The following is a 13241-nucleotide window of genomic DNA, read 5'->3' as shown; positions in this document are numbered from 1 at the left end:
CAGCGGATGGAACCATGGAAGCGGAAGTGGATCATAGGGTGGGGGAGGGGGCGAAAATTCTGGGGGCCTTGAAGAATGTGTGGAAGTCGAGAACATTATCTCGGAAAGCAAAAATGGGTATGTTTGAAGGAATAGTGGTTCCAACAATGTTGTATGGTTGCGAGGCGTGGGCTATGGATAGAGTTGTGCGCAGGAGGATGGATGTGCTGGAAATGAGATGTTTGAGGACAATGTGTGGTGTGAGGTGGTTTGATCGAGTGAGTATCGTAAGGGTAAGAGAGATGTGTGGAAATAAAAAGAGCGTGGTTGAGAGAGCAGAAGAGGGTGTTTTGAAGTGGTTTGGGCACATGGAGAGAATGAGTGAGGAAAGATTGACCAAGAGGATATATGTGTCGGAGGTGGAGGGAACGAGGAGAAGAGGGAGACCAAATTGGAGGTGGAAAGATGGAGTGAAAAAGATTTTGTGTGATCGGGGCCTGAACATGCAGGAGGGTGAAAGGAGGGCAAGGAATAGAGTGAATTGGAGCGATGTGGTATACCGGGGTTGACGTGCTGTCAGTGGATTGAATCAAGGCATGTGAAGCGTCTGGGGTAAACCATGGAAAGCTGTGTAGGTATGTATGTTTGCGTGTGTGGACGTATGTATATACATGTGTATGGAGGGGGGTTGGGCCATTTCTTTTGTCTGTTTCCTTGCGCTACCTCGCAAACGCGGGAGACAGCGACAAAGTATAATAAAAAAAAAATAAATAATATATATGTCTGTGTCTATGTATGTATACGTGAACTGTACAGGTATGTGTATGCATGCGTGGGCGCTTATGTATATACATGTGTATGTGGGTGGGTTGGGCCATTCTTTCGTCTGTTTCCTTGCGCTACCTCACTAACAAGGGAGACAGCGACAAAGTATGATAAATAAATATAAATAAAGGTATGATAAGTGAGGAGACATTGACAAAGAGCATATATGTGTCAGATGAGGAGTGAAGGAGAGGGGTATACCAAACTAGAATTACTAATGGAGTGAATAAGGCTTTGTGTGCTCTGAAACTGAATGCGAAGGAAAGTGAAAGACATGAAAGAGAGAGTAAATTGGAGTTATGTGGTATATCTTATATATATTTCAGTTTCAAAAAGATGAAACAGAAGGAGCAAAGATGAGAGCCCACATCCTTCTTGAAGGCTCAGGCTGGGATGACTAAGATGAAAGGACAGATGAATAGTATATTTGAAAAAAGGAACTTTGATGTTCTGGCTCTGAAAGAAACACAGCTTGGAGGCAAAGGAGAAGAATGGTTTGAAAATGCTTTAGGACTGGCAAAATGACAAGAGATAAGGAAGGGATTGCACTACTGCTGAAGAAGGAGTTGTGGGTAAACCTCTACATATCTTCATCCTCGCCTTCACAAGACAGTGATCAGACAACCCACCAGCTGCCCCTCTCAGCATATTTACATCCAAAATTCTCTCTTTTACAAGCCTATCAATCAATATGTAATCCAATAATGCCCACTGACCAACTCTCCTATTCAATGCTTCCCATTCTTCAACCACTCCCTTTGCTTTATTTACTTGCATATTTTGCCATTCTACACTTAATCTCTCCTGGTAATTCTTTGTGCAAGTCTCTTTTCCAAGCTCATTCACTTTCACCACTCTCTTCTCCCCTACACTGTTTCCTCTTTTTCAAAAACATTTACATATCTTCACACTTGCCTCCACAAGACAGTGATCAGACATTCCATCAGCTGTCCCTCTCAGCACATTTACAGCCAAAAGCCTCTCTCTTACATGCCTATCAATTAACATATAATTCAATAATGCCCGCTGACCATCTCTCCTACTCACTTGTGTATATCCCTCTTTTCAAATCATGTACTCCCAATCACCAGTCCTTTTTCAGCACATAACTCAACAAGCTATTTGCTATTTCCATTCATATCACTGAATTGGGTACCCAATGCATTCTAATTATACCTTCAACTGCCACATTACTTACCTTTGCATTTAAATCACCCATCACTAATACCCAGTCATTTACATCAAAACTGCTGACACGCTTAATCAGCTGCTCTCTAAACTTGTCTCTCATGATTGTTTTTATCATGGCCAGGCGCATAATCACTAATAATCTCCCATCTCTTGCCATTCAATTTCAATTTCATCCATATTCATCTAGAACGTACTTCCTTGCACTATATCACACACTCCCACAACTTCTTCAGTAGTGCAACTCATTCCTTAGCTCTTGTCCTCTTACCACATCTGACTTTACTCCTACAACATTTCCAAGCCATTCCTCCCCTTTACCCTTGAGCTTTGTTTCACTCTTAGCCAGAACATACAGGTTTCTTTCCCTAAATATACTACCTATCTCTCCCCTTGTCTCTTCTTGGTTACATCCACATATTTAGACACCCAAGCCCAAGCTTTCAAGGAGGATGAGCACTTCCTGCTTGATTTCTTCTTCTGTTCCCTCTTTTAGAAATTAAAATACAAGAAAACAAAGGGGGAGGATTCTAGCCCTCCACTTCCGCCACCTTATGACACACAGAGAATATGGAGGTAGAATTTTTTCTCTACTATCCCAGCGATAAGATTTATGCTACATGCAAATCTTTCTGTTCAACAAATTTCTCATAAATTCTTTAAAGCAAACACATGATCCACACATCCAACTCACTCCTGAAATCATATTGTTCTTCTCCAATCTGATATGCACTTACTTTTCAAACCAAGAATTCTCTTCTATGGAGCCCTGCAGAGCTCAGGAAACTGAGGACTTTCATCAGGTGGAACCACAAGTTAAGAAATGTAATGATGTTGAATGTTTGTATGAGCAGGGTTAGTGCAGAACAGTTAAGGGGTAAGTGAAAAAATCTGGGAGCAAGCAGCAGGCCTGCAGGAAGCCCAAGGTGTCAGGGGTACAGTGGCTGTTGTATGCCAATGAAAAGACATGGTGGCAGAAACTATGATGGCCAATGAGAGAGTTTGGGAGTGTGTATAAAAGCAAGGAGAAGCAGAATTATTTGAGAATGAGTTTAAATGAGGATGAACTATACAAGGGAGTGCTTTAAGTGCTTGGAAGTGGACATAAGTGGATGAAACATCTAATGGGTAGAAGAATGGGTTAAGATCAGGGGAACTTTAAGGAGAAAATGGAAAGAAAGGTTAATGACTGTATGAGCAAAGATGGGTATATCTTACAGTACAGTACTTTTGTATTACTTTCCACAAGAATGAACAAATCAAGGAGCAAAGCAAGGATTTTTTTCTCTAAAGTTCAGGCATCTGTTCTTGATGTTACCTCATTCATGCACGAAAGCCTGAACATGGACAAAAGGCAATCCTGACAGCATTATGTGAATGAGTGTCTCAGGCTTCATACGTAAAGGAAATGAACAAAGTGGTTGTGCTCAAAATGAGATGCATATCAATATTTCATATCTACAGTCCATATAACCTACCTCTATAACTCATCTCATTTCAGGACAATCACAATTTTCATGAGAACTCAAAATATCTACATGAGCCCTACAATATTTCTTCTCTACTTCCTGCATCACATTTAACATATCACTTATAGAAATAATCATTTGTATTCATAAACCTATCAAAACTCCACTCTCTTGCAGTACTCAATTCTAACCCATATATAGTTTACCTCTTGAAGCCTCTAATGCAGTCATATTCATAAGATACTTATTTATTCATTTATTATACTTTGTCGCTGTCTCTCGCATTACCGAGGTAGTGCAACGAAACAGACGAAAAAATGGCCCAACCCACCCACATACACATGTATATACATACATGTCCACACGCACATATACATACCTATACATTTCAACATATACATTTATATACATACACAGAGAAGAAGTCACGCAGGGAAAGCTTATTCTCCCCGAAGGCTCAGATTGGGGTGTCTAAATGTGTGTGGATGTAACAAGATGAGAAAAAAGGAGAGATAGGTAGTATGTTTGAGGAAAGGAACTTGGATGTTTTGGCTCTGAGTAAAACAAAGCTCAAGGGTAAAGGGGATGAGTGGTTTGGGAATGTTTTGGGAGTAAAGGCAGGGGTTGGTGAGATGACAAGAGCAAGAGAAGGAGTAGCACTACTCCTGAAACAGGAGTGGTGGGAGTATGTGATAAGAGCATAAGAAAGTAAACTCTAGATTGATATGGGTAAAACTGAAAGTGGATGGAGAGAGATGGGTGATTACTGGTGCATATGCACCTGGTCATGAGAAGCAAATGTTTTGGGAGCAGCTGAGTGAGCGTGTTAGCAGTTTTGATGCACGAGACCGGGTTATAGTGACGGGTGATCTGAATGCAAAGGTGAGTAATGTGGCAGTTGAGGGAATAATTGGTGTACATGAGGTGCTCAGTGTTGTAAATGGAAATGGTGAAGAGCTTGTAGATTTACATGCTGAAAAAGGACTGGTGATTGGGAATACCTGGTTTAAAAAGAGAGATATACAAAAGTATACATATGTAAGTAGGAGAGATGGCCAGAGAGCATTATTGGATTATGTGTTAATTGCTAGGTGCGTGAAAGAGATTTTTGGATGTTCATGTGCTGAGAGGTGCAACTGGAGGGATGTCTGATCATTATCTTGTGGAAGCGAAGGTGAAGATTTGTAGAGGTTTTCAGAAAAGAAGAGAGAATGTTGGGGTGATGAGAGTGGTGAGAGTAAGTGGGCTTGGGAAGGAGACTTGTGTGAGGAAGTACCAGGAGAGACTGAGTGCAGAATGGAAAAAGGTGAGAGCAAAGGATATAAGGGGAGCAGAGGAGGAATAGGATGTACTTAAGGAAGCAGTGATGGCTTGCGCAAAAGATACTTGTAGCATGAGAAGCATGGGAGGTGGGCAGATTAGAAAGGGTAGCGAGTGGTGGGATGAAGAAGCAAGATTCTCAGTGAAAGAAAAGAGAGAGGCATTTGGATGAGTTTTGCAGGGAAATAGTGCAAATGACTGGGAGATGTATAGAAGAAAGAGGCATGAGGTCAAGAGAAAGGTACAAGAGGGCAAATGAGAGTTGGGGTGAGAGAGTATCATCAAATTTTAGGGAGAATAAAAAGACGTTTTGGTAGGGGGTTAATAAAGTGCGTAAGACAAGAGTACAATGGGAACATTGGTGAAGGGGGCTAATGGAGAGGTGATAATAAGTAGTGGTGTGAAAAGGAGATGGAGCGAGTATTTTGAAGGTTTATGAATGTGTTAGATGATATAATGGCAGATATAGGGTGTTTTGGTCAAGGTGGTGTGTGAAGTGAGAGGGTTAGGCAGAATGATTTGGTAAACAGAGAAGAGGCAGTAAAAGCTTTGCAGAAAATGAAAGCTGGCAAGGCAGCAGGTTTGGATGGTATTGCAGAGGAATTTACTAAAAAAGGGGGTGACTGTATTGTTGACTGGTTGGTAAGGATATTTAATGCATGTATAACTCATGGTGAGGTGTCTGAGGACTGGCAGAATGCATAGATAGTGCCATTATACATAAGCAAAGGGGATAAAGGTAAGAGCTCAAATTACAGAGGTATAAGTTTGTTGAGTATTCCTGGGAAATTATATGGGAGGGTATTGATTGAGAAATACTTAGAAAAGCAAATGGATTTGTATATAGCATTTATGGATCTGGAGAAGGCATATGATAGAGATGATAGAGATGCTCTGTGGAAGATATTAAGAATATATGGTGTGGGAGGCAAGTTGTTAGAAGCAGTGAAAAGTTCTTATCGAGGGTGTAAGGCAAGTGTGCGAGTAGGGAGAGTGGAAAGTGATTGGTTCTCGGTGAATGTCAGTTTGCAGAAGGGGTGGGTGATGTCTCCATGGTTATTTACTTTGTTTATGGATGGGGTTGTTAGGGAGGTGAATGCAAGAGTTTTGGAGAGAGGTGCAAGTATGCAGTCTGTTGTGGATGAGAGAGCTTGGGAAGTGAGTCAGTTGTTCACTGATGATACAGCACTGGTGGCTGATTTGGGTGAGAAACTGCAGGAGCTGGTGACTAAGTTTGGTAAAGTGTGTGAAAGAAGAGAGCTGAGAGTAAATGTGAATAAGAGCAAAGTTATTAGGCACAGTAGGGTTGAGGGACAAATCAATTGGGAGGTAAGTTTGAATGGAGAAAAACTGGCGGAAGTGAGGTTTTAGATATCTGGGGGTGGATTTGGCAGCGGATGGAACCATGGAAGCTGAAGTGAGTCACAGGGTGGGGGAGGTTTGTGAAAGTTCTTGGAGTGTTGAAAAATGTGTGGAAGGTGAGAACATTATCTCAGAAAGCAAAAATGGGTATGTTTGAAGGAACAGTGGTCCCAACAATGTTATATGGTTGCGAGGCATGGGCTATGAATTGAATTGTGCGAAGGAGGGTGGATGTGATGGAAATGAGATGTTTGAGGACAATATGTGGTGTGAGGTGGTTTGATCGAGTAAGTAAAAATGAAAGGGTAAGAGAGATGTGTGGTAATAAAAAAGTGCGTGGTTGAGAGAGCAGAAGAGGATGTTTTGAAATGATTTGGTCACATGGAGAGAATGACTGAGGAAAGATTGACAAAGAGGATATATGTGTCAGAGTTGGAGGGAACGAGGAGAATTGAGAGACCAAATTGGAGGTGAAAAGATAAGAGTGAAAAAGATTTTGAGCAAACGGGGCCTGAACATGCAGGAGGGTGAAAGGTGTGCAAGGAATAGAGTGAATTGGAATGATGTGGTATACCAGGGTCGACGTGCTGTCAATGGATTGACCCAAGGTATGTAAAGCATCTGGGATAAACCATGGAAAGTTTTATGGGGCCTGGATGTGGAAAGGGAGCAGGGGTTTTGGTGCTTTATACATGACAGCTAGAGACTGAGTGTGAATGAATGCGGCCTTTGTCGTCTTTTTCTAGTGCTACCTCACGCGCATGCGGGGGAGGGGGTTGTCATTTCATGTGTTGTAGGGTGGCAATGGGAATGAATACAGGCAGAAAGCATGAATTATGTTTTTTTTTCTTTAAACTATTCGCCATTTCCTGCGTTAGCGAGGTTGCGTTAAGAACAGAGGACCAGGCCTTTGTGGGATATCCTCACCTGGCCCCCCTCTGTTCCTCCTTTTGGAAAATTAAAAAAAACGAGAGGGGAGGATTTCCAGCCACCCGCTCCCTCCCCTTTTAGTTGCCTTCTACGACACGCAGGGAATACGTGGGAAGTATTCTTAATCCCCTATCCCCAGGGATAATGAATTATGTACATGTACATGTGTATATATGTATATGTCTGTGTATGTATATATATGTATACATTGAAATGTATATGTATGTATATGTGCCTGTGTGGGCATGTATTTATACATGTGTATGTGGGTAGGTTGGGCCATTCTTTCATCTGTTTCCTTGCGCTACCTCACTAACGAGGGAGACAGCGACAAAGTACAAAAAATAAATAAATAACATAGTTCATACTTGCTGCCTTTATTCATTCCCGTCGCCACACCACCATACATGAAATGACAACCCCCTCCCCCACATGTGCACGAGGTAGCACTAAAAAAAGACAACAAAGACCACATTCGTTAACACTCAGACTCTACCTGTCATGTATAATGCATCGAAACCACAGCTCCCTTTCCACATAAAGGCCCCATAAAACTTTCCATGGTCTACCCCAGATGCTTCACATGTCCTGGTTCAATCCATTGACAGCATGACGACCCTGGTATACCACATCGTTCCAATTCACTCTATTCCTTGCGCGCCTTTCACCCTCCTGCATGTTCAGGCCCCGATCACTCAAAATCTTTTTCACTCCATCTTTCCACCTCCAATTTGGCCTCCCACTTCTCATTCCCTCCACCTCTGACACATATATCCTCTTTGTCAATCATTCTTCACTCATTCTCTCCATGTGACCAAACAATTTAAAAAACCTCTTCTGCTCTCTCAACCACACTCTTTCTATTACCCTCATCTCTCTTACCCTTTCATTTCTTACTCGATCAAACCACCTCACACCACATACTGTCCTCAAACATCTCATTTCCAACACATCCACCCTCCTTCGCACAACCTTATCTATAGCCCACACCTCGCAACCATATAATATTGTAGGGACCACTTTTCCTTCAAACATACCCATTGTTGCTTTTCAACGCTCCAAGGACTTAGGCACCCTCCCCCACCCTGTGACTCAGTTCAGATTCCATGGTTCCATCCACTGCCAAGTCCACTCTCAGGTATCTAAAACACTTCACTTCCTCCAGTTTTTCTCCATTCAAATTTACCTCCCAATAGACTTGCCCCTCAACCCTACTGTACCTAATAACCTTGCTCTTATTTACATTTACTCTAAGCTTTCTTCTTTCATACACTTTACCAAACTCAGGCACCAGCTTCTGCATTTTCTCACCCGAGTCAGCCACCAGCGCTGTATCATCAGCGAAAAACAACTGACTCACTTCCCAAGCTCTCTCATCCACAACAGACTGCATACTTGCCCCTCTCTCCAAAACTCTTGCATTCACCTCCCTAACAACCCCATCCATAAAGAAATTACACAACCATGGAGACATCATGCGCCCCTGCTGGAAACCGACATTCACTGAGAACCAATCACTTTCCTCTATTCCTACTCGTACACATGCCTTACATCCTCAATAAAAACTTGTCACTGCTTCTAGCAACTTGCCTTCCACACCATATATTCTTAATACTTTCCACAGAGCACCTCTATCAACTCTATCATATGCCTTCTCCAGAATCCATAAATGCTACATACAAATCCATTTGTTTTTCTATGTATTTCTCACATACATTCTTCAAAGCAAACACCTGATCCACACATCCTCTACTACTTCTGAAACCACACTGCTCTTTCCCAATCTGATGCTCTGTACATGCTTTCACCCTCTCAATCAATACCCTCCCATATAATTTCCTAGAAATACTCAACAAACTTGTACCTCTGTAATTTGAGCACTCACCTTTATTCCCTTTGCCTTTGTACAATGGCACTATGCATGCATTCCGCCAATGCTCAGGCACCTCACCATGAGTCATTTTATATCTATTTATCTATTTTGCTTTGTCGCTGTCTCCCGCGTTAGCAAGGTAGCGCAAGGAAACAGACGAAAGAATGGCCCAACCCACCCACATACACATGTATATACATACACGTCCACACACGCAAATATACATACCTATACATCACAATGTATATATATATATATATATATACTCACACATGCATTAAATATCCTTACCAATCAGTGAACAACACAGTCACCCCCTTTTTAAATAAACTCCACTGCAATACCATCCAAACCCGCTGCCTTGCTGCCTTTCATCTTCCGCAAAGCTTTTACTACCTCTTCTCTATTTACCAAATCATTCTCCCTAAACCTCTCACTTCGCACAACACCTCAAACAAAACACCCTATATCTGCCACTCTATCATCTAACACATTCAACAAACATTCAAAATACTCACTCATTCTCCTTCTCACATCACCACTACTTGTTTTTACCTCCCCATTAGCCACCTTCACCAATGTTCCCATTTGTTCTCTTGTCTTACACATTTTATTTACCTCCTTCCAAAGCATCTTTTTATGCTCCCTAAAATTTAATGATACTCTCTCACCCCAACTCTCATTTGACCTCTTTTTCACCTCTTGCACCTTTCTCTTGACCTCCTGCCTCTATTCATAAGCATCTAATATAAAAATCTACTTCAATCTAAAGTATTTGGGACTTTATATGTAACTTCCTCTGAACTAGTCCCTCAATTTTCATCTCTTGAAACATACTCTATGCTCAATGGAAAAATTACCATTGCCTTGTAAGGCTTTCAGTCACTCCCTACACCATATACATTCTTAAAAATGAATAATAAACAAGCTAAACCCTTGAATGAGAACGACATACCTGCAGGCGACGTTCTAGTTGCTGACGGTAAAGGAGGGCATGTGTCCCCAGATGCTTGTGGTAACGTGCCATGGCCCGAAGCTGATCATAAGCGGCTCTCTCTTCAGGTGTATTTTTTGGCTGAGCATGAATACTTACTGTTGGATTTGAAAAATTAGTTGTTCTTGTAGAATATTACTCATTGCATTATCTCCTGAGAAATTATATATGTAATAAATATTCCCTTTTCAAGAAGGGCATTACATGCAATCTCTCCATGCATCACTTTTTGTACATCTTGAAAATCCTCTATAACTTTTCTCTTATATTCTCACTTTCATATTGAAAGTACATCTTCTGTCCTATCATTTTTCCCTCAAAATCTTCCTTACTTATACTAAGAAAAAAATTAACCTGAGTACATCCTACCAAAAGAGTCATAATTCAGAAATGCATCTTTCACTTCCAACCATCTCATTCTCTCTTCAGTATTTCACATACACCTTTACTTATCAGCAACTTAATAATATGCAAATCATTCAGATTTTTTCTTTGGGTAACTGACATGGCATGGGTAAAACATGTCTGAATCAAGTCATCTCAAGTGAAAAAAAAGAGTAAAAGAAAATGAATGAAGAAACTAATCAGGGCTCTCCAGAAAAGTTATATGAGGAGGGAAAGAGAAAAGAAGGAAGGGGAATTTCATGGCTTTGCTGTTTGAGAAAAAAGTAGGCATCTTAACAGCCAATCCTTGTGTGGGCAGTTTTCACACAGTAAGTTGTAACCAAACACATGCCATAGGTCTACGCTTTAGAAGTGGGAACACATGCAGACAATTACGAGAATAATGGCCAAAATAATACCTTTAAAACATATATAGAGTGACAACATCGCACTGTACAGAAAGGGAAAGTTAAAAAGAGATGATGCCAGGAGAAGCAATGAGATGGATGGCTTCTGATTACACTTTAGTTCACACATAAGTGAAGGATATGCCATCCCATATGTGTGAGCAGTGTTCCATATCTGGGCAAGTAAAACCCCAGTACATATGAAAGAGCTGCTCACAAGACAAAAATGATGACACCTGTACAAAACTCCCAGCTTTCAGGTAAGACACTCTGTGATGTTGATTATACAGGGTTTCCAGGAAAGAGGGGGATATAGTTATGCCCTGCATGTTCCTGCTATCAATATGTTTAATAACAGTGTTTTGAAATTTAAGTGTGGGACACAAATGACTCTTATAGATATATTTTCATATTTGATTGTTGTTTCCCAAACTAGTGAGGTAGCACAAGGAACAGATAAAGAAAGGCCACATCTGCTCAGATCTATTCTATAGCTGTCATGCATAAAGCACCAAAGCTACAGGTCCCATCCACAATCAGGCCCCACAAACATTTCCATGGTTTAACAGACTGTCCTCAAACATTTAATTTCCAACATATCTACCCTCTGCACATTCAAGCAATATCATTGATACCACTATTCCTTCAAACAAACCTTTTTTTGCCCTCCAAGATAACATTCTCTCTCTCCTTACATTTACGTGTACTTATTATCATTTATGTCATATGACCCAATCCTCTCATTCATAGATATCCCTTCAACCTATTTCGCTCACTCATATAAGAAATGCTCAAGAGTAACAATACTTAATAGAAAAAAAAATTAAAATAATTTAACTCATAACAGTATGAACTCATATCTCTTGGCTTACCCATGCCTTCTTTCTCAAGCCGTATAGCTTGAAGATACTTTCGTCTACTCTCCCGCAAGATGTGGCTCAGCCTCTTGTATTCTCCAATATACATGGACTAGAAATAATGAAAATTATATTAGAAAAATTTGTGTAAAATATAGAGATAATAAATTCACTAGTGAGGATACGAAGGAGAAATATAGAGTAAAAAACTAAATGAAATCCTACAAGAATTGTTTTTCATTATGGTTGATTGCCAATTCTCGCATCAGCGAGGAATTGCCAAGAAACAGAAGAGAAAGACCCAAACACATCCATATTTTCATTTATTATACTTGATTGCCGTTTCCCATGTCAGTGAGGTGGCACTAGGAAACAGGTGAACAACAACCAATCCACTCATATACATGTATATATTATTTATTTATTATCTATTCATTTTGCTTTGTCGCTGTCTCCCGCGTTAGTGAGATAGCGCAAGGAAACAGACGAAAGAATGGCCCAACCCACCCACATACACATGTATATACATACACGTCCACGCCCGCAAATATACATACCTATACATCTCAATGTATACATATATATACACACACAGACATATACATATATTTTTATTTATTTCATTTATTTTGCTTTGTCGCTGTCTCCCGCGTTAGCGAGGTAGCGCAAGGAAACAGACGAAAGAATGGCCCAACCCGCCCACATACACATGAATATACATACATGTCCACACACGCACAATATACATACCTATACATCTCAATGTACACATATATATACACACACAGACATATACATATATACACATGTACATAATTCACACTGTCTGCCTTTATTTGTTCCCATCGCCACCTCGCCACACATGGAATAACAACACCCTCCCCCCTCATGTGTGCGAGGTAGCGCTAGGAAAAACACCAAAGGCCCCATTCGTTCACACTCAGTCTCTAGCTGTCATGTAATAATGCCCTAAACCACAGCTCCTTTTCCATATCCAGGCTCCACACACTTTGCAAGGTTTACCCCAGACGCTTCACATGCCCTGGCTCAATCCATTGACAGCACGTCGACCCGGTATACCACATCGTTCCAATTCACTCTATTCCTTGCGTGCCTTTCACCCTCCTGCATGTTCAGGTCCCGATCACTCAAAATCTTTTTCACTCCATCTTTCCACCTCCAATTTGGTCTCCCATTTCTCCTCGTTCCTTCCACCTCTGACACATATCCTCTTGGTCAATCTTTCCCCACTCATTCTCTCCATGTGACCAAACCATTTCAAAACACCCTCTTCTGCTCTCTCAACCACGTTCTTTTTATCTCCACACATCTCTCTCACCCTTACATTACTTACTCGATCAAACCAGCTCACACCACATATTGTCCTCAAACATCTCATTTCCAGCACATCCACCCTCCTGCGTACAACTCTACCCACAGCCCACGCCTCGCAACCATACAACATTGTTGAAACCACTATTCCTTCAAACATACCCATTTTTGCTTTCCGAGATAATATTCTCGACTTCCAAACATTCTTCAAGGCTCCCAGAATTTTCGACACCTCCCCCACCCTACGACTCACTTCCGCTTCCATGGTTCCATTCGCTGCCAGATCCACTCCCAGATATCTAAAACACTTTACTTCCTCCA

The 13241-nt window shown here is 41.1% G+C and overlaps 1 protein-coding gene across 2 annotated transcripts in view; it reads right to left on the bottom strand.

Annotated features, from left to right (window-relative positions):
• The window catches only part of dgt1 (dim gamma-tubulin 1), a 98576-nt gene that overhangs the window by 45117 nt on the left and 40218 nt on the right, over nucleotides 1-13241 (bottom strand). For both annotated transcript variants that reach the window (XM_071660732.1, XM_071660734.1), the window contains exons 6-7: nucleotides 11604-11700; nucleotides 9902-10038 (exon numbers count right to left, since the gene is read on the bottom strand). In XM_071660732.1, the coding sequence (XP_071516833.1) occupies nucleotides 9902-10038; nucleotides 11604-11700 (234 nt within the window). The remainder of the gene's footprint in view (nucleotides 1-9901; nucleotides 10039-11603; nucleotides 11701-13241) is intronic.

This window comes from Panulirus ornatus, chromosome 72 (assembly GCF_036320965.1).
Source record: "Panulirus ornatus isolate Po-2019 chromosome 72, ASM3632096v1, whole genome shotgun sequence".
Taxonomy (NCBI): Eukaryota; Metazoa; Arthropoda; class Malacostraca; order Decapoda; family Palinuridae; genus Panulirus; species Panulirus ornatus.
The sequence above is the reverse complement of the archived record's forward strand: the minus strand, read 5'-3'. Positions and strand labels throughout refer to the sequence as shown.